Here is a 21,375-nt window from a genome sequence, read left to right as displayed (position 1 = left end):
AACACAAATTCTTAGCAAAACACTAGTCCAACAGCACGGGCTTATTTTAGCACCAAAGAGGACCATATGTAAAGGTTGAAATTCCGTGTGAACTGGAACTGTGCAAATAACCGCTGTGCTTAAACTGAAAGGAATTACACGATCAACAATAGATATTATATGTGGTGCACATTGAAAAGCTGAGAACATTTTGTGGTTTGTTTATTCGTATAAATTATATACTGTAAATTATAAGTTGAAATCAAGTAATGGGGGTGCTATTGCCATCCTCAACTGCACACATTGTAAAAATAAAACTTGTCGCACAAATTTCAGAATAATTTGAACCATTCAAATCTGCCAGAAGAAATTACTCCAATTGATTTTAAATTGTGTCAACGACTGGACATATTACTCACTGTAGTAATGACACAGTATCGATAAGAAAAATTAAATAAAAGATTAATTGATTTTGATACATGCAGGGACAGAGGCATTTTATTTGCTATTTCAGATTAACAAGGATGTTGGAGTATTAGTGCCCTCTACTGGCCCATCACAAAAAGGACAGTGAGGGGGAGACACGTCTCCCCTGTGTGGCATTGCCATTTTGCTAGTTTATGATAATGTCACTATTAATATTTTCTTATTATGTTGTGATCCGAATTGCACAGTTAATTAATTAATCACAAATTTATTTCAACATTTCATTGTGTATTAATCCTAAATTCAGAATTCTGTCCCCTGGCGGCTCCTAAAGATCCTGAAACTGTTTTCCATGACTTGCTGGATTCCGTTGAAATACTAGAAAATCACCGCACGATGGCAACAATGCGCTGACAGCAAATGGTTACTCTACCGGAAATAATGTAGTAGAAGAAGGAAATAGTAGCCCACTATGGAGCCGCCCCGTTTAATGGCGAGCTAACAGCAGCAACACTGCAAGCGAGCAGCTCAAAGATGTGTCCTAACGCCGAACCGCGTCAATAATGTAGTTGCATAGCACCCCCATTCTGACTTTTGGGCTCGTTCTCGCAGCGACGATAATGCCGAAGATGAAACTACGCATGAAAACGGGCGAGGAAGGCGGCGACGAAACGACCGAGGAAGATGCATTGGATCCGACGGAACACCAGCATATCCCCAGTGTGCTGTCTGCCACCTCGATAACCAACAGGCTGGAGCGTTCGCCGAAAACTTGTGCATATCCAACCCAGCTGGACAAGGAGACTGTTTTTGAATGGTTCGGCCTTCATTTAAACCCTGCCAAGCGAATCGAGTTCATGTGCGGGCTGATGCACATGTGCCAACCTCTGGAGCTTCGCTTTTTAGGATCATACTTGGAGGATCTCGCTCGGAAAGATTATCACGTTTTACGGGACTTTGAGTTCCGTGCAAATAATCCACACGAGTTGGGGATTTTAACGGACTTGATCGACCCTGTGGTGAGGTCCAAGCTACTGGTGTGTCTTTCCCTCCTCGGATCTGACAGCAGGGAATGCGCTGGGATACTCTTTCGCATACTGAGCCATGTAGATCCGTCCATGTTCTACAAAAAATACGACTACCCCCTCCCTTCATTCAGGGACCCTCAGCACCACTCGTTGCATCCGGATGCGAACGCTTGCAAGCAAACATGCGGCGTCTCGAGCACCGAGATCTCCCCGGGACCTTTGGACCAGTTAGCGCTACTTTTCAGCATGGCCTCTTTGCACCCAGCTTTTCATTTTCACCAACGGGAGACTCTTCGGACGCAGCTTGACAAAATCGAGCTGGCAATCGCCGAGGAAAGACGACAGCTTCGTGGGAACGCGCAAACAGCGGTAAGACGAACTGGATGTGTTGCTAAGCGAGCTCGTGTTTACTTTTATTTCACCGCGTCTCAATTTCTGCTTATTATTTTTATTCCTACTTTAAATATGCACATAATCTCTTTGGAATTAATACTAACGATCATTTGTCTTTTGATCGCGTTTTCTTTCCCGTCCCTCAAGTGACAGCTGGTGCAACAGCGAAGCTAAAGGCTAGCTTGCTGCTAGCAGGCTTAAGTTTTGCAACTCACGCTGTCACAACTGCTTTTACAACACAACACAGCAGAGATGGGGGGTCAAATTACGCATGTGCAAGTCTTACCAAGTCACGTACGTTGCATTCGTATTGCGATTTTCTACAGTCAAGGTACTCCAAAGTGCTTTTACAGATTTTTCCTCGTTCAGCTACTGATTATGCAGAGTAATTTGCTGAGGACACCTGCACAGGTGCGAAGGATCAAACCCACAGCCTACAGCTTTGGCCAGCCATGCTACCTCAAGCCTTAAAGCAAGTCAAATCACCATATTAATGCAGTTTTAACTGCAGTAGCTTGTCTTCATATGGAGAGAAAACCATAATCATCACTAAGATAAGATAAGATAAGATGCCCTTTTTTAGTCCCACAATGGGGAAATTCGAGATTCGAACCCAGGCCTCCTGGGCAGACTGGGTCCTGAACGCGGCGCCTTAGACCACTCGGCCACCCTATGATTGTCTTGTTTCTGTCACCTCTCAAGATAATGCACTACCACTTAATAACACAACTGAAAGTCTCCATCTGTGCAACACAGGATAGTGTACACATGCTGTTGTCATACAATGTGCAGTTTCACTACTAGAAAAGTGAAACTATTGAGATGAAAGTTGCTTTTGCTGCCAGGTGCATTTCTGATGGTGTTATCCAACTACCCTACATGGCACGCAGCCACTGGCTGGCAGCGAGCTTGTTTTTGAATGAACCTTTGTACTTATTATGATACTGGTGAAGCTCCAGTCACATTTAGTTGACACTAAAATTCATCAGCATCGTATCACGTTTTATCTAACACAGCACATTAGTGGTATCTTTATCGATTTATACCAGTGATGTATAGTTATTTTTTTTCCACAAGGTGGCGAAAGGTCCAATTAACCCTTGTGTCCACTATTTGGGCTGGCAGTATGCTGTTGGATTTTTATAAAATATTGGGAAGCAAAGTCATTGACAGTGGTGGTGTACCTAATAAAGTGGCTCATGCGCTTACAACTACGTCCAGTGTATCTTTGAAAGGTTCCGTTTTACTCAATTAGGGTCATCATCATCACTGTGAGTGAAGGGGGGGGGGGGCCATGTGTGCGAAAGATGCTGCGCTTCTAATGGAATCCATGCGCCATTTTTAGAGTGCTGTGCTGTGTCAGGACTAATGTGGTTTACCACGAGCAAGAGGGAGCGGGCAAGTACGCTTTGAAACAATGGCTGAGACTGGATTTGAAATGTTTTGCAGCCTGTGCATCATAAAACACACAACAGAATGCACAATGCATGGGACGGGTGCGTAATTCTAACTGCCGTCTGTTGAAACCCAGGATTTGCCGGGCCAGAAGGTTGAATATCTGCCCTCTTCATCTTTGGGTTTGGGGGAATGTGCAGACTCGCATCCTCCTTGTCAGAGCCGACGCTCCAGACGCGGGGCGATACAAAGAGAAGGTTAGTGTAAACACGTGATAGCATACCATGAATATTATACATAAAGGCAAAACTGGATAGTCTGCTGCAAGTTTTGAAATGCATGTAAAGAAATTTGAATAATGTTATAGCTTGTCTGTCAACTCGATTTCTTTTTTTTTTTCAAGCCACTGGATCGAGTGGAAAATACAAATCTGACTCTAAAGTGGTGTCTTGTCTTTTTTTCTTTTATTTCTTTAATTTTTTTTTACAGCAGTGCATATCGAGACAATTGTGCTCAAGTGTATCTCTCTAACCAGAATAGACAAGGAATACAACTTTGAGGTGAGTAACTGACATAAAATGTTGCGTGGTCTTAATTTACACACTTCATGTTGTTTGACGTCACAGGCGCACTATCGCTAAACCAAGCGATGTCTCTTTTGTTCACAGCGCTTTAAAAAAAAAAATACAGATGAAAAAAATCAAGTTAGTTAATTATCTGTCTGGATAAATAGACATATTTTTATTTTTTTTAATGTTATTATTATTTGATTATACTGTACGAATGACCCATTTGGGCTTCTGCCACGTGCTCCAAAACTCCAAAGCTTTTGGTTATCCAAGAGACCTTTTGAAGCACATGTTCAGTGCGGCCTGTTAATATGTAACAAGCATGGAAGAGTTTTGCGTGTTCTGGGTGTATTGTTCAGGTGCATTGTTTCTTTTCTCAACAGCTGCAAACAGAAACAAAAGACTTTTAGTGTTTGGTGCGTTAAACAGAACGATATTTTGGATTTTATTTTTTTTTTTAAAAAAAGGTAAAGATGGTAACGTGTTCATAAAAGGACATGGATACAGTATGTTTAATGCAATCTTAACTGGAAGTCCGATAAAAGATGTGAAATACAGCAGAAATTGTTTTTAATTTATTTTTTGGGAGACCCACTTTTTCATGTCACCAAACCTCATGACACGCCGCGACTTTTTTATTTATTTTTTTCAACTTGTGATGCCTCAACTGTTTCAGGTGAAGTGGTCAGACTCCTCCTCTAGTCATGTGACCAAAACGCATCTGGAACTGGAAAATTTCCTTTTTAAAGTAAGCTCATTTTAAAGGCTTTTTCTTCACCTTTCCAGTTGTAGTGATGATTCAAATTTGTGTCCCTTGCCCTTCCTTTGGAACATTAGTCATGACACGAGAACAGCAGCGTTCCTGAAATAATTTCCATCCACTGCACTGTCTGTGTATTTGTGGCAAAATGAATCGCATGATCCCCCTAAACCTTCTCTCTGCAGCTTCCTAAAGATCAATGCACTGAGTCATTTGAGAAGAGCCTCCTGAGACTTTTGAGCCAGGGGCACCACTATGACAGCAGAGAGGGCGAGAAAAGCCTCAGGTACATTTTTTTTATTGATTTGTATTTTTTTACGTTGAGACCAACCGAGCTCAAGCTGCGTAGGCCGGCACTCAAACACAACATGGGAGCCTCGTCAGTTTCATTTCATTAAAAGTGAAACTCAAAAAAGCAGAGTCATCTGACTGACTTCACTGTTCTTGTGAGATCACAACTGGTGTCAGGAATGTGATTTCGACAGTTTGACGTCAATACATTTTTATGTCATGTTGTTCTTCAGCTGACATATTAGCTCCACAAAATAAGTAAGAATTTGTTTTTTTTTTTCCTTTTCCCACTATCTCCAGGGAGAAGTTCCTTGCCGCTCCTCTGATTTTCAGACAGACCAGGAAAGTGTGCAGCTTCTTCAATTGTGACTCCAGCTACTCGACAAAACCGTCAAGTTGCCGTTGTAAGTGGCCAATCATTCAAGTAAAGAATCAAGCAAGTAGCTAATAATGACCAGTAGCGATCAATATTTTTTAGTCGTATACCGGATACTATAGCTGAGCGATCAATCGACATGATGCATCACAAGAGAGTGAAAAGAACACGGAAATGCTCTTGTTTCACATTTCGCACAACAAATAATTTCATTATAGCCTCATATATCCTGATCTGTTTCTGTTTTTCAATGGCCAGCAAACATATAAAATCATTCAGAACGTAAACAATGAAGTATGACGTAAAATGTAATCGCACAAACATTTATATATTTTTTTAATTCAAATAATTTTTTAATAATTTAATTGTGATTTTTTTTTTTTTATATATATATAATTTAGTTTAGAATTATAATTTCAGATTAAAATATAATTACGTTCAGGATGTGAAAATGATTAGATTAATTTCTTTAACTGCGATATATTTAGCAGATAACGATGCAGTTTTGTTATTTTGCGTCGGATGTTTTCATTTATGTCCACATTCTGTCAGGTGAGGTTTTATTGTTACTGTAAGGAAGACGTCGAATCCATTTTTGTGTTCTTTTTCAATCCAGGCAATTGTCAGCTGGGGAAAAATTTACAAGGTGATTGCTCTGATGCCTCTAGTCAGGACGAAGGTGAGAGCTATTCATTAAAAAAAAAGAAGAGTTTATGGCTCCAAGGGAAAGTTTGGAACTGATATGATATTTGTGATATTTGTTATTTCTTTTACTTTGGTATAGAATCATACAGTCAGGGGCACAAGAAAAAGCACGGAACCAAGAGTGCAAGTCAAAAGTAAGTTGATCATCTCATGATGTGAAGCGATAAATGCTTTCAAACTAAAATATTTCAATTCAGTCTGTCTAGCGCCAAAGTCCCTCAGGGAGATAGTCGGAGGGGACCTCACGTCGCCGAGCTCGGCGGTCCGTCGGAAAGGAGGAAGAGAGGCTTCACCCTGAGAAGCGTGCCGGAACCTGAACAGGTGGACCGTCAGAGTCGGGCGATTTTTGTCACAATAAGACACGTGGTAATAGTTTCTTTAAAAAAAAAAAAAAAAACACGATCAGAATTTCTTTCTCGTGTGCCTTCAGGACACTGAGAAGCGAAGCCACGCGGGAGGCAAGACGAAAAGCAGAGTCCTGCCAGGAGACAGGTACGTTCCTCATCACGTATTTTTGGCCTACCGAGAAAGAAACGTTTGAGAATTAATAATGCATGCGCTCAGCCAGTCTGCCTGTCCCGCCCTGATGTTTCGCTTCTCTTTGTTCACAGAGGCACGGAAAAGGGACCGTCATACGTGACCAATGGTAATCTGGCACCAACTCATTTGCTTCAGAAGAAAGGTTTGTGTCGTCCTCGCCGGAAGCTGCCTCTAATTTTTTTTCTTTGTTCTTCATGTGTTTCTCAACCTCTAAATATGATCATCACTACGAACGTACTTTCTTTGAATATGCCAAAATGTACAATCCAGGTTTGGTAGCGGTCGCCGGCTCCGGACCGGACACTTTTGGCGAAACGTCGTCAGAGAGCTACAGTTCTCCATCAAGTCCTCAACACAGAGGAGCAGAGAGTCTGGATAGTGAAGATGATAACAATAAAGGTACTAAATATATGGGATAAAAAGTGAATCAGATTCGTCATATTGTGATCATTTGAACAAAAACAAAGTCAACGAAATTTGCCTGCACTGGTTTCAATGTTAAGTGTCAAGACTCACGTGGACGTTGTTTATTTCACAGATACTGATAGCCACTCTGACGACTCCTTCAAAATACCAGGCCCCGGCCTGTTCTTCACTCAGAGCGAACCAAGTGCTGCGGAAAACGCCATTTCTACCAACCACGCGGCCCAGATGGACTTTACCGGCCCAGAGACCAGCTTACAGTTTCCCCCTCTTTCCTTCATGCACCCTCTGCCTGACGTGCTCGCTAACGGCGCGTGTGACCCTCCACTGACTGTGCCTCCGCTTCCCAGCCAAAGCATTCTCCCGGATGGAAAGCCGGCGTCTGGTCCGCTGATGATGCAGATGCCGCCGGTGGTTCCAGTTATCGGCCAAGGAGACGCGGATAAGAGAGATATAATGCCAAGTTTTGGTGTTCCGTCTATGGGCTTCCAGCCTGGTGTGCAGCCTCTGGTCCAGAGGTTCAAAACAGCTTTGCCACATAGCCAAGGTGGTCATGACGGCTCGTCAGAGAGCGCGTCTTCTCCTGTTACCTCGCAGTGCTCGCAGCAAGCCCCGGTGCGAGCTCCGGGTGCCACGTCTTCCAGCCTCGCCATGTACCCCTGCCAGGATGCGGCCGCTCTAAGTTCAGGCCTGACGCGGTCACTGCCTCTAGGAGAGGCTTCTCATGCCAAGCACCCTGGTTTGACGTTACCATCTGCTCTGCCATCCCCCTACGCCTTGCCACCTGGAGGCGCACCTGCAGCTACTGGACTTGTGGCAGGTCCTGGACACGTGCAAGCAGGCGTGCCTCCGGCCGTATCCACGCACACCCCGGGCCCCGCCCCCAGCCCAGCACTTGCTCACGGCACGGCGCTCAGTGACTGTGTATCTTACAACAACGCCAGTGCTTCCTGTGGAAGTGGCTGCGACAATCCTATCAGCCTTCAGCAAAGTCAGCAGCAACAAGTAACCCCCCAGCCGGCAGCGCCGCCGCCGCCAGCGGCGCAACAGCAGCATCTGATAGGCTGCGGGACTTGCGGCTGCCACAACAACTGCGGCGGTCGAGGCAGCGGCAACAGCGTGAGCGGCTGCCAAGCGCCGCTCTTCTTCCCCAACCACCAAATGGCGGCAGCGGTGCGGCAGGTCTTCAGTGTCCCGCCACCTCTTTTCCAACTCACAAGCCTGTGCATCAACAGCTACCTCACCCAGGGCCAGCCACCCCACCAGGCCAACGGGGCCGCCACCCTGCCACCCTTCTACCCAAGCGCCCCGCCCCCTGGCCACCCTTCAGCGTACGGCCCCCTGCACTCGCATCCTCACAGCCATGCAGACATGCCGTCACACATGCTGAGTACACAGGTGGTGGCGGCCGCCGCCGCGAGCTACAACCTCCAGCAGCAGATGACGCCGGGGGCGTCGTTCCAACGCATTTACCAGCAGGTTTACCCGAATCCTCTGGGGATGCTCCAGGCTGCTACGCTGGGGGGCGGCGGGCTCAATAAGAAGAACGGGAGCGTGTCCTGTTCTAACTGCGGTTTGAGTGGACACTACGCTCAGGACTGCAACCAGCCCTCCATAGACTCCACGCAGCAAGGTAATGCAGCTGCACTACATAGAAGACTTTGACGCGATTTGGGCCAGTCGTTTTTCTTTTGAGAGGGGAGGGGTGATCAGTTAAGCACTTTGGAGAAGGAAGGGAGCAAGATGAAAATTGCACAGATGCTTTTTTGCTCTGCGATGAATGTGCCGTGTTCTTAAAAAAAAAAATGGCACCAGAGGGTTCTAGTTAGCCCCAAGGTCAACATGAGTAGCCAATGGGTCTGTTCTTAAAAAATAATTCACAGATGATGAAACACTGTGACTTTCTAAGAAGAATTAAAACAGAAGGAGGTTAACAAGTAACTTTTTTTTTTATTTTGGAAAATATTTTATATTTTGTTGAAAAATAAACAGCATTGTATGGAATAGAAAAACAAAATTCCGAAAATTCTGCTTGTATTCACCTTGAACATTTGTGCTCTCGTTCCAGGTGGCTTCCGGTTAAAGTACGCCGCTTCGCACGTTGCAGAGCCACTGGACGGCGCTGACTGAAAAAGTTGAGCTGTTTCCATGGCGACGGCGATCCGCCCTTCTTCCTGACGCTTCCGTGTGCTCAAATAGAGCAACAACAACAACAACAAAAAAGGAAACAGAAGCCTTTTCAGAGACGGCGTCGCCTGCTAAGGGCTCAGCGGACAAAATCGACAAAAAAAGTATTTGTGCCTAAACCTTGTTCACATGAAATAATTTCAATGTCTCGTGCACATGAGTTCCTCCCCTTTCAGTTGCGTTTGGATGATTTTGCACTGATGGTTGGAAAACATTTAACTTATTATTACTTGATTATTATGATGATGATTTATTATTATTACTTTTAGGGCGCTTTTAGAGACATTTTAGTTTTTAAAGTGAAAATAAGCCTGAGCAACAACAGACAAACAAAAAAAAAAGTTTTTCTGCTTTTAAACCTTGGTATTTATGTCGACATTACTGTTCTTCGGAAGGTTTTATTTCTTTGATCGATTTTTTTCAGATAGAAACAGTAATCAAAATGTAATTAAGTAAATAACTGTTTTGACCTCACTGTAAGTCTTTGAATGTACGCCACATTCAAGGAAGCTGACGTGAGATGTGTGAATTGAACGCTTGTTTTGCCACTCAATAAGATTGTGAGCATTTGAAGGTAATTGCTGCTTTGAACGTTTTCTCTTTTTTTTTTGGCATTTTTCCAAATGTTTTTTTTTTTTTCCCCTAATGTGCACTACAACATGGGAGAGGACACGCATTTCAAGACGTGGTTTCACTGTGCATAGTTAAGAATAGTTCTCACCTGCAGATACTTTTTAAACCACAATGGGAAAATGAGTTCAGTCGGTAAGTACGGTGAACCCTCGCATATTCACCGTGTGGTGGCATTCGCACATTCAGCTTATTTTAGGGGGCGCTATCCTTCATTCTTCACTGAAAAACTCACCATTTTTTTGGGGTGTGTCCTCAGGGCACAGCAATAAAACTATAAACTGTTTAAGTGAGTTAAGGAGCTTCTTTTAGAAAAAAGTAGTGCTTTGACATGGTGTTTTGACATCTATAGGCGATTATAAAACTTTTAAGGGGGTCATCAATTTCATATTTTTGCAATTCACAGTAGCAGGGGTTCACTGTACTGAACTTTTGCCATGTGTTATTTAAATGCCAATATTGACGTTGTGGCGGATATTAAGGAAGAGGCTGGTAAGTTTTTTTTTTTCTAACATGGGGGAGTATCTTATCCCAAACATTTGTGCAATGGGTCAAAAGGTCGGATGTTGTGTGAATCAGGTCCGACTTGTCATGATTTAATTAATTCAAGTCAATAAATGAAATCTTATTTAATGTATGAATACATTAGTTAATTTCTGACATTTTCATATTTACAACAAAAAATAAAAAAAATGGCGGTTACACACAATTTAGTTGGGTGGATTTGCATTTGTGGCTCTTTTGTTTGTTTTGGGCAGCACCCATTCCAAAATGTCAAATTGTGTCAACTAAATGATGCGGGCACATGAATCGCAAGACTTAAAACAAACATTAGCCGGGTTGAATTTTCGGTCAAGAAGATTAGACGCCTGATTAAAATGACATGTAAACACGCTGCCACTTGAATGATACAACAGGCGGTCGTGGATTATGTAACAAGCACTACTCGCTGATAGTTTTTCGGTATTTGGCTTTTGGGTGAAATTTCTACGGATGGACTTAAACTGGAGAAAATGGGATTTACATACAGAAAGCCTTCCTTATCAACAAAATAAAAGAAAACAGTGCTCAAGAAAAACAATCATGGACTGCTTGGAGTGTTTCTTAAAGCCTGCAGTGTGGCAGATTTTTGATCCATTGTGACTCTTGGAAAAATTTTCAAGCATCGGCTAGCCTTAGAATACATCTTAAGGTACTACAAGTGTTAAGACCCTTCGGTGTACTAGTATAACAAGTAGGACACATTAAAACCACTATTTAATTTTTGGGGAAATCACATAAATGCACAAGCCGCTTTCCATACTGGTTTGGTAACCAAATATCCTGCGCCGTGTTCTATCTCCACTTCTGTTGTGTTTCATTGGAGTTACTTTCTGTTGCAATGAAGAACTATGCATGTACATTTCTTTCACGCTCGGGTGTAAATCTTAAATGGTGGGATAACACTGTTGTCAGGATGCTTTTTATTTTTTTTGCAGTTGCTTCTGTTCCACACTGCTTCCAAGAAATGGCTTGCTTGCCTATTTGATAGACTGAATCACAAGCACTGCTGATGTCCACCAGTCGGACTTGTGTAGAAGGAAGGGGGGGCGTGAGGGGTTTAACCTGAGTGTTGTGTTGACCTCAGTGGTGTTTAAAAAAAAAAAAAAAAAAAAAGTACTGTTCAATTGATAGAGGTCGCTCTTGTTTTCCTGCTCAGTTGAAATGTTTACTGTACTCTTTGATACTGGAAGGCCAGATATATTTCTAGAGCAGAATTTGGATTTTATGCAAATTGATTTCATTTCAATTAAAAGCAATAAATGGAAAAAAAAAATGTCTTAAATATCAGCATATAAATAGTTGGGTTTTTTTTGTTTTTGTTTTTTGCTTTTTCCTTGAATGGACAAAATGATTTTCTTTATATTTAAAAAAAAATGATTTTGGATAAATGCTGCATTCAGTGACTAAAATTTAAAATTTTGTCAATGTTTCAACTAAAATAAACTGATAAACAAATAAATTAAGTGTCATCTGTCAGAATGAAGCAAAAAGGGGAAGTGTGGCAAATTTTTAATTAGGATTTACATTTTATTAACATTAGGTGCGCTGTGTACGACTTTCCACGATATTCTGGGTAAATAGTAAATGTTTACGTTTGGGGTGAGCGCATTCCTGAAATTTTTTTTTGAAATCATATGAAATCTATTACACTAAAAAACTCAAGTGGACTTAATGACGATCCCTGTACTGTAGAGTTTGTAAACAAAGTGCGTATTCAGCTCCTGATGTTCTGCAGTGAGTCCATGAGGTTCTTGTTGTAATCGGCCACTCGTTCGTCAACGTTCTTAGAAACGGAGGCGAAGTCGCACTCCTGAGATTTCGACGCGATGACTGGCACTGCCGTTAAAGAAAAACAGTTTGCGCAGCAATCGCAAAACAACGCGTGTCGCTTGGCTTCGGCGCTTTTTGGGAAGGATACATTCTTTCATGACAAAGTTGTTCTGTTCCAAATGTTGCCACTTCCTCTCCAGGTTAGCCAACTTCAAACAAAAAAAAAACAAACTTTGGGTATTTATTTGAAATCCTTGACACGATTCATACAAATGCATAAACTTTTTTAGTGTACAAACCTGCGCATGGGTCTCGTTTTCTTCCAGTTTGCTCTTCAGCGCTTCATATTTCTGGTTCATCTCTTCCAAAAGTGGTCGGAATGAATCTCTCCATTGTGCGAGGGCAACTCGCTCCTCTTGCAGTCTCTGCACAACGACATCATACTTATCCTTTAGAACACCGGTGGCAAACCCGAGGCTCGGGGCCAGGTTTGGCCCACCACGTCATTTACAGTGGCCTGCTTGAGCAAATTGAAACTTATCTTCACGTTTATGTAGTGACACTCACCACAAAGCATTCAGGGATCACTGAATATTGATTTTAAAAAGCAAATTCAAGGTTCTAAAACAAAACTGTGGCAAAGACTCCTACCGTCTTCCTGTCATCCGCCGTGTGTCTCAGAGTTTCCAGGTCCCTGTAGGTGAGCAGCTCGGACTCCATCTGTTTGACATTTTCCTTCAGTGTGCTCAGCTCTCCCGTGATCTTGCCCTCCAACTGCTGCACTTTCTCCAGATCCTGCTGCAGGCGCTGGGACTCTGGGAAAAGCGGACACATGGCATGCAATGCGCTTGAGGTGTGAGTCGACGTGAGGTCACTAACCAGAGCTCAGTCCCTTGGCGGTGCTGGCTGACTGCGACACCTCCGTCTCCTTGGAGACCAGAACGTCCTGCATGTTCCTCAGCTCGCTGGCTGTAATTGTATCCACTCGGTGGAGTCGCAACATGTTCTGTACATGGTAGAATACACATTTTTTTCACCCTCCCCATCAGATTTGATCTTGTCCTCACAGGGTAAAAGGATGTGCAAATTCTGCCTAGCAACAAGTGGCTCTGACACTGTGAATTGACCAAAAAAAAAAGAATGTGAGCAGATGACTTATTTCTACTGAATCACTTGCGACTTGATACTCGATTTCATGTAGAGCAGGGGTCTTCAATCCTGTTCATCGAGGGCCAGTATCCTGCCTGTTTTACATCAAATGATCAGGATTGTTCATCTATCTTCTGCAAACCTTGCTGATTATCTGATCATTTGAATCAGGTGTGTTGCAGAGGGGAGAAATGGAAAACAGGTAGGACAACGGCCCTCGAGGAATAGGATTGAGGAAGCCTGATGTAGAGGAAACACCATACCCCATTTTTTTTGTTCCTTTTGCATCTCCTTGACTCACCCTGCTGCAGTGCTCCAAGAGGGAGACGATGTTCTCCTGGCTCTGACTCATCTTGTTTTGCTCCTGAGTCTTTAAACCCTCGAAGGACAGGAGGAATCCTGGGAAGGGGCAATTGGGTCAATGCAGGTTACAAGGCGCTGCATTACTTCACGTCAGGTGTCCTCAATCCTGTTCCTCGAGTTCCTCTTTTCCATCTCTCCTTGCTGCATCACACCTGATTCAAATGATCAGGATCGTTATCTAGCCAGGTGTGTTACAACAGGGAGAGATGGAAAAACAGACAGGACACCAGTCATCGAGGACCAGCATTGAAGACCCCTGCCTTACGTGGTCACCAAAAAAAAACAGGTACCGTCTATTTCTTCCTCTTTCCGCTTCAGCTCCTTGTACTTCTGCTGACACTCCCCTTTAAAAAAAAAAAATTGAATTAATGATATTGGCTTCTTTTGTTCACACAGTACAGCTCGCAAATCGAACGAGCTTATCTACCTTGAGCTTCCTCTGAGTCCTGTTCATGTTGTCGGATCTCATCTGCAATTTGACCGGTCCTGTCCCTGATCTCCACCAGTCTGGACACACACACACACACACGTCATATAATTCTTCACAACACAACCATCCTCGCTACTTTTTGAAATTCAAAAGATGTCAGCCGGTTTGGATCTGTATCACTCAGGCCAAAACCGTTTTAACATCAATACGTACTGTCTGTCCATGCTGGCAATTTCCTGATTATCCTCTTTTACCTGAAAAGCAAAACATGATGGCGTGTGGAAAAAAAGTATTTATATCATAATCGTTTAGTTCTAATGGTAGGTGTCGTCGTCCAAGTCAAATGGCTTGATCATTAAACTAACCTGTTTCAAAAGTTTCTCCCTCTCCTCTTGAGGCGTGCTGAAGCTCTTATGCTCCGCCTCCATGTTGTCCCGTTTCGCCTCCAGCGTCGACAACGTTTCGTGTAGTCGAACCACTTCCTGTTTTATCTGCGAATGGGCCAGCTCCTACGCAAAAAGGCATGGAATAAAACGTGATCCTTGTGCTCGAGATGTTTCAAAGCGCATTCCACAGATCAGGCATTGGACCAACTATATTTATATTCTTTTCATGTTGCTTTTTTTTCTTTGCTCTTGTTTTGAGTGAACTCACCGCTTCGTATTCCTCCTTCCGGGTCAGCAGGGCGTCCAGTTCCTCTTGGAGGAGACCCAGCTCCTGAGCGAGAACAAGATGGGAAAATGAAAATAAGGCCCGGCCGTTTTTTTTTTTGTTTTTTGGGGGGGTTTTTTTAAGCCGATTACGATAATTAGCAGATAACAAATTAATATTAAAAAAATATATAGATTCTCTAAAATAACTTTTTTTGTACCTTGAAGCTTATAACAATACAGATGTGGCTTATAAGGAGAACATTTGACTTTTTTACAATACTTTGTCCCTAAATTTTCTGATTTCTTTGTCTGGACAGGAAATGAAAATGAGGAAATATTTTCTAATAGTCTTTTTTCACACCAAATTGTTTGAACTGCAACTGCTGGATTTTTTTTTTTTTTTTTTTTTTACAAAAAGTATTCTCAAGTAAATTCTACATCACATTGCTCAAGAATTTTTTTTTTTTTTTTAAATACCTGTAGCAGCTCCTCATTGGCTGTCGTCATGGTGAAATATTTCTCCTGCTTTGCAGCTGGCATGGCTTGGACAATCTCCTCGGCAACGCGCCTTTCCTTCTTGATTTCTTCTTCAATGGCCTTGATAGCGTCCTCCCTTCTGCAGAGCAACGACACGACAGAATAAAGGATGTTCACGTAACGGGAGGAAAGAGTCATAACAACAAAATGTGTAATCAATTCAAAAAATGAAAAATCAGTCTATATTAATATTTGGCTATATGGTCTGTATGCGTGCGGAAGTGCTGCAAGAGTTTACTTAACGTCGCGTGGAGCTGTGCTCAGGCCGGAATGAGGAAATGTGCAACCAAGTGACTTCTTCAAACAACTTTTCTCTCCAGTAAAATGTTGCATGTAAGCTTTCAGAGTTTACAACAAGGGACAAAGGTCCTTTACTGTGCTGGCTGCACCACGGCTGACGCGCGTGTTCATCATCTTAGCGCTGACAGAACATAAGGTATGTGCTTCAGGTTAATACTTGAAACTTTTGAGATTACCACCAAGAACTGCCAGCAACGGTAAGCGCACTGATAATTCCTAGGAGGAAAAGTTACTCATTATCTCACTTTTGCTTGTCACTGAAAGTATTGATTATCCAACTGAATTATGTTTGCCTCATTTTCTTAAAGGTACCGTAAACATTTGCTTCGTTCCCTTTCAAGAGGTGATTATGGGCCCGTTCCAAAAATTTCCCCACCTGCTGTGTTTGGTCTCTCTTGTCGCAATAGTACCAAAGAATAACCACGCTGCGGTTGTCATGGAAGATGTGCACGTAAGATAAACTCTTATTTTGAATGTCTGGGCTTGTCAAAGTATAGTTTTCATCCTCTTACCATCTATTCCTGCTTTCTGTGGCAGGTCCATAACTTAACCAACATGTTGCTGAAAGCCATTCCTCTCGCCAGCAGCAGCAACTCATCCGTTACTAGTCTTGTGCTCGAGAGGAATCAGATTACTCTGTCCAATGGGGACAGACTAGCCCTGGCCAGTTATCCCCAACTTGTGGAGCTCCACCTGGATCTTAACCGGGTGACCTTTATTCCAGCTAGGTACTTGTCAGTCGTACCCCACCTTAGCGTGCTGTCGCTATCCAGGAACCAAATCAGCAGGTAAATATAAAAAATTCTGAATAACAGCTTTTATTATACATTTGGTTTTAAAGTGAATTTGTTTTTATTATCATCTCACTAAAAGGTAACTAACTTACTGTACTCTTGGGTTTGTTTCCAGCCTAGTACCCGAATCTTTCTATGGCCTGGATGACCTTACAGCTCTGAACCTGTCCCACAACCTGCTGACAAGTCTTCCTGCGCAGTTATTCAGCAAGCTTAATCATCTACAGGTAAACGAATCATACACTTGCGTGGATATTTATAGTATTGTGTAAAAAAAAAAAAATAAATAAAATTGTGGGCCATCTACAGCTTTTTTGTTTTTTTAATCATCTGAACTCAACATGAATGTAATATCCTCTTCTGTAATCTATTAGGTGGTAGACCTAGAGGGCAACCCATGGAATTGCTCCTGCCAACTACTGAGCAGCATTGAAGAGATAAAAGCAGCAGGGGTCACCTTTGGTAATAACAAATATCGGAGAATCACATGATAGAAATAAAACTCATATTTGTGTGTTGCACAGGGACGAATCCTAAATGTGCTTCACCAATGCAACAAGCTGGAATGAGTCTTTTTGAGGCTATCTCTGATTGCTATCCAACAACATCAGCACCCTCCTCAACGGCGGACCCCCAAAATCCAGCATGTGGCACAACAGGGCGCTCTCAACAACCAAAGGTGTCGACCAATTTGCCAAAATTGAGGCCGACCACAAGCAACGGTAGGAAATCTGCAATTTTATACAACCGCGTGAATTGCTTTCGAACAAAGACTGTCTTCAACCGAAACTAGACCAAGAGCCTGCGTCCGGGAAGACTTGGATGTTCGCGGGGTGTGTTGCGACCTTGGCGCTCACGACGTGCATGCTGATCGTGTGCGCCATCAAAGGCCCCTCCTGGTATCGGCTCTTCCACAATTACAGACATAGACGACTGCAGCAAGAGGAGAACCAGGAGGGCCGCGCGGCCTCAAGCGTCTACTCGGAGACGGGGCAATACATGAACCAGCGGACGTTCACTTTCGAGCACCCTGGGGGGGAGGCGGAAGACGACGTGCACTACTTTGAGGATCCTTACATGGTAGAAGAGTAATTTCAAGGAGAAGCGATTATACTTGACCAGGACGATCAAATTGAACAGCATCATAAAATGCAATGAAATATTACCGACATTCAATTTTTTATTTGTATAGAAATGAAATCAAAATATATTTGAGAGCAGAGGGCAAAAGCACGTGTTCAACTCTTAAAAAAAATACTTACTCTCTTTTCTCAATGAAGATGCTGTCAATGCTTTCAGCCTCTCTGTCGTTTTGAGCTTTCAGCTGATGAGAGGAAAGAAAGTCAAATGATGTTACAATTGATCATTTGACATTTTTTTTGACGTTTGTATTATTCTTCCCGGATGATGCTTTTTTTTTTTTTTCTGTCGGCGAAGCGTACTTACACTGTTGTAGTCGTTGATCATTTCCTCCATGTCTGAGTTGGTGTTGAGTTTGTCCATCAACTGTATATAAAATGGCAAAATTTAAAAATAATATATTCTGACGGAAATGCACCATTGTGAGCGCAACGGCTTTCGTTTTTTTTGTTTGTTTGTTTTTAAGTCCTCATCGATCCTGACTTTCATTGATTTAAAAAATGGAGCAAAATAACTAAAGATAACAGACAATGAATTGCGTAGGACAACAAATGAAGTTTAAAGAGCTCATACCATGTTGTAGTCGGCAAGCTGGCCCTGCAGATCTCTAATTTCTGCAGCCAGACTTTCAGCTCTGGGAGAACATGTGACATTTTTTTATTTATTTATTTATTTTTGATTGACTGAATAGACTCTGCCACCCGGGGATGTCCACTGACCTCTTTTCATAGGACAGATAGACAGAGTTCTCCTGGTTGAAGGTGTCGATTTCTTTGTGGAGTTTGCTGATCTCTGTGGTTAACTCGTTGATTTTACTCCTAGCAGCATAATCATAAAAGCAATAATTAATGTAAGATCTTTAATTGCCCTTGCAAGTCACATTTACTTCAACCTGCTTAGTTTTCTCTGATTTATATCAAGTGGCAGAGAGATTAATACGTGGTTGTTACCTGAGTAGACCCAAGTAATAAGACTTGTCCAGAATTTGTCTCTGTGGTCCTTCATGGGGATGGAAATGACATGGTAGTGAGAGAAAATTAAGAATAATTGATTACATCATAAATGTGCTTAAGCGCGATATTTATTTAAATACACAATTTATTCATCAATAAAAATAATATAATAAAATAAATTCAATTTTTGTCTGGGTTGTATTTGATACACGTGTGGATTTTTTTTTTTTGGTTTGGTTCATGTCTGTCTCATTTGGGTCGTGTTCTTGTCAGCCACCCTCTCTTGTGTGACTCAATCAGCTCCCTCAGCCTCTTGTATCTTGTCCAGGTGTACCTCATTGTGTCATTGGTTTGCTTGTAAATAGTTCCCTGCGTTTGGTCAGTCAGTCTGTGTTTTTGCTTGCCCATGTTTCACCCCCAATTCGTTTTGTGTAGAGTCTTGTCCCATGTGTTTGCCCACAACACTGTGACAGTTGTGACACCAAAAAAAAAAAAAAAAAAAACAGTGCTTACCCTTCAACCCAGTCTTCATACCACTGAGGCCCTGTTGAGTCACAGGCCTATCAGTCACTTTTATCTGTGCGGATAGAACTCCAGGAGTGGTGATGAGAGCTCTCACGCCAGGATGAACACCTGTACCTGGAACCATCTGAATGATAAGAAGAATCTCAATTTCATGAAACTGAAAGATCAGCATTTATAGAAAGCAGCTAAGCCCAAGTAAAGGAAAGTCACTAAATGTGGAGTTCAGTTTTAATGCATAAGTGCTTCTGATAGTGATGATGGTGGGGCATAGAAAAGGTTTGGAACCAGTACTGTCAAAATGAAGTTATAAGACTGCTAAAACAAATCCCAAGCATTGTCATACCCCAGTTGGTATGCGTATGGCTGTAGGAGGAGGTCGGACGGCCGTTAAAGGTCTTCCGCTTCCTGGTACCGCTGATCCAGTACGGCTCATCGGCCGACCCATACTGGAAGGGGGCCGCTGACTCGACATGGTGCTGTACCCTGTAAACACATCAGCATACTGTATATATTGTATGGAACTTGTCGAATGGGATATGACTGTGCTGCATTACAGCGAGTGTGTAGATAGTAGTCCAGCATGCATGGATGCTTTTGGGCAGACTGATGATGGATATTGATTTGTGTATTTGTTTTAATTGGTTGAGTTATGGTCAGTGCTAGCCAAATCATTTGCAAAATAATCAATGTTTTGGGTGTGTCACTCTATTCTAAATATATGTATTATACACGTGGAATATGATTAAGCATTTAAAAGAAAATCAGCTCAAAATTCGACACACTCATTAAAACAATGTCTATACATTGTAGTGCGCCAAAGTACTGTTATTATTTTTTACTTCTAAATGACAACGCTTCCGTCAGTGCAAATACTTGTTAGTTTGTTTGCGGAACTTCAATTTGTGGATGTTTCGCTATCATCTCAGCGCACAAGGACATGAAGCATGCTAACGCGGCTAACACGGCTAAAGCTGCTAACGCGGCTAACACGGCTAAAGCTACAGCTATGAAAGAATTCGCACTTCTATGGCGTTACGTTCACGTATCATTTAAGTATACAGAACGGATACATGTTCGTCTTCTGTATAAAAACATTACTTGACTACCGCAATCATCTTTATATCTTCGGTATCGCTCCAGCATTCACTTTTTGTACATGTGAAGCAACAAGCCAGCAAAAGGCTGAGTACTGTCATGTCAATGACGTTATTTATGCATAAATAGTACTATATATATATACCTTTTAATGCTGGTTTCCCTTTTCACAAGTATTTCAAATGTGGGTGTCGTTTGTTTGAAGATTGTGTCCGGAGCTAGCAAAACAATCCCAATTCCAGAGAATCTCGAGTTTGTTGGCGTTACCACGGCAACGTTTTTCTTCGCTGAAATTTTAGTGTCGTTTAAATACGAATATTCGTACTACTGCCACTAGCTGTCAATGGCGCGTTATGACAGTCATTTATCGGAAATATCTTTACTGGATATTGTTTTGGCTATATTGAAACAAATGATGACTATTAACTCTTGAAACATGGATTCAAATATAAAGTATAATAATATGTTTCCCACACGAGTAATATGACTTCATGAGACATTGCGACTCCACTTTTGGCTTGATTTTTATTGAACACATAAACATAACAGATATTAATTTAGTCAGAAGTAAAACATTTAAAAAGGAAAAACAAATAATGGCCATAAACACAGTTTACATGTTCAAAGCTGGAGTAGGAAGAAGTGAAGAACTTATAGGAAAGTAAACATACAAAACTATTAATATATGTATAATTGCACTTGAACGTGTGCGTACATATGCCTGCATACACGCAGTACTCAAGTACATACTCGGGCACATTTATATTTTGTAATACTCCCATTCTCATAATAAATATTTAATTTACATTACACTCAATCTAATACATGACAGAACTACTTGACATGACAAGTCGATGTTTAAATATTTAAATACATCGGGATTGATATATAAATACCATATATAATTTGTAAATGTACAAGTATAAACACCTTTTTAAATTATGCCTTTAGTTTTTGAAAGAGCGTGCGTTCGCTCCCCTATGTCGTCATTTCATGGGGACGTCATCAAAAGGTGGCGTCACATTGACGCACGCAACAACAATCGTCTCCGAGGTTGAATTATCATCACATGTGATCATAATGAAATGGACGCAATTCATGCATACATACATTTTATTGTATCAATTATATTCAACTAAAATGTGAGCCATTAAATTAAACAAAAATGTGCGCTTTATTGATACGTCATAATCAGACACTGCATTGGACATAAATAAGTAAATAAAACGCTTTAAATTCCACCCAAAGTAAAACAGACGCTTAATGAGACCGCCACGTTGAGCCATGGTCACTTTTGGGCGTCTCGCGCACGAGTTGCTCCACTTTTACCAGCGCAAAATGACATGGTCGCGATCGTGCTGCATGCAACTAATAAAAGTCCATACGCGACAACTCACGGATTCACAGCGTCGGAATAAATA

At 42.0% G+C, this 21,375-nt stretch overlaps 3 protein-coding genes across 4 annotated transcripts; 2 read left to right on the top strand and 1 right to left on the bottom strand.

Moving 5' to 3' along the window:
* Positions 1 to 875: 875 nt before the first annotated feature.
* Positions 876 to 11,531, top strand: zcchc2 (zinc finger, CCHC domain containing 2). The gene is made up of 14 exons (XM_088283011.1): positions 876 to 1,802; positions 3,358 to 3,478; positions 3,711 to 3,781; positions 4,467 to 4,538; positions 4,736 to 4,836; positions 5,142 to 5,245; positions 5,834 to 5,896; positions 6,002 to 6,056; positions 6,120 to 6,243; positions 6,353 to 6,414; positions 6,534 to 6,604; positions 6,733 to 6,861; positions 7,001 to 8,518; positions 8,954 to 11,531. Exons 1-14 carry the CDS (start codon positions 1,026 to 1,028, stop codon positions 9,013 to 9,015), a joined length of 3,330 nt encoding a protein of 1,109 aa, XP_088139137.1. The 5' UTR covers positions 876 to 1,025; the 3' UTR covers positions 9,016 to 11,531.
* Positions 11,532 to 11,739: 208 nt separating this feature from the next.
* ift74 (intraflagellar transport 74) lies at positions 11,740 to 20,230 on the bottom strand. Its single transcript, XM_088283014.1, has 20 exons — positions 20,100 to 20,230; positions 19,203 to 19,342; positions 18,848 to 18,983; positions 18,332 to 18,380; positions 18,101 to 18,199; positions 17,955 to 18,015; positions 17,688 to 17,747; positions 17,504 to 17,565; positions 15,088 to 15,226; positions 14,612 to 14,674; positions 14,323 to 14,466; positions 14,171 to 14,211; positions 13,955 to 14,034; positions 13,818 to 13,871; positions 13,466 to 13,563; positions 12,895 to 13,021; positions 12,667 to 12,830; positions 12,315 to 12,440; positions 12,164 to 12,224; positions 11,740 to 12,075 (listed from the first exon to the last, which is right to left on the bottom strand). The coding sequence occupies exons 2-20, from the start codon at positions 19,329 to 19,331 to the stop codon at positions 11,960 to 11,962; spliced, it is 1,809 nt and encodes a 602-aa protein (XP_088139140.1). The 5' UTR covers positions 19,332 to 19,342; positions 20,100 to 20,230; the 3' UTR covers positions 11,740 to 11,959.
* On the top strand, positions 15,407 to 17,798 carry LOC148318339 (leucine-rich repeat-containing protein 19-like). 2 transcript variants are annotated; one of them, XM_088283012.1, is made up of 7 exons: positions 15,407 to 15,583; positions 15,756 to 15,898; positions 15,985 to 16,235; positions 16,357 to 16,468; positions 16,616 to 16,703; positions 16,766 to 16,963; positions 17,035 to 17,798. In XM_088283012.1, the coding sequence occupies exons 2-7, from the start codon at positions 15,797 to 15,799 to the stop codon at positions 17,331 to 17,333; spliced, it is 1,050 nt and encodes a 349-aa protein (XP_088139138.1). In that variant the 5' UTR covers positions 15,407 to 15,583; positions 15,756 to 15,796; the 3' UTR covers positions 17,334 to 17,798. The 2 variants fall into 2 exon arrangements, with proteins under 2 accessions (XP_088139138.1, XP_088139139.1); XM_088283013.1 differs by lacking the exon at positions 15,407 to 15,583 and adding an exon at positions 15,591 to 15,644.
* Positions 20,231 to 21,375: the final 1,145 nt, after the last annotated feature.

The sequence above is a fragment of the Idiotropiscis lumnitzeri genome, chromosome 19, assembly GCF_059441095.1.
Source record: "Idiotropiscis lumnitzeri isolate Australia: NSW breed Sydney's pygmy pipehorse chromosome 19, RoL_Ilum_1.0, whole genome shotgun sequence".
NCBI classification, from domain to species: Eukaryota; Metazoa; Chordata; class Actinopteri; order Syngnathiformes; family Syngnathidae; genus Idiotropiscis; species Idiotropiscis lumnitzeri.
The sequence above is the reverse complement of the archived record's forward strand: the minus strand, read 5'-3'. Positions and strand labels throughout refer to the sequence as shown.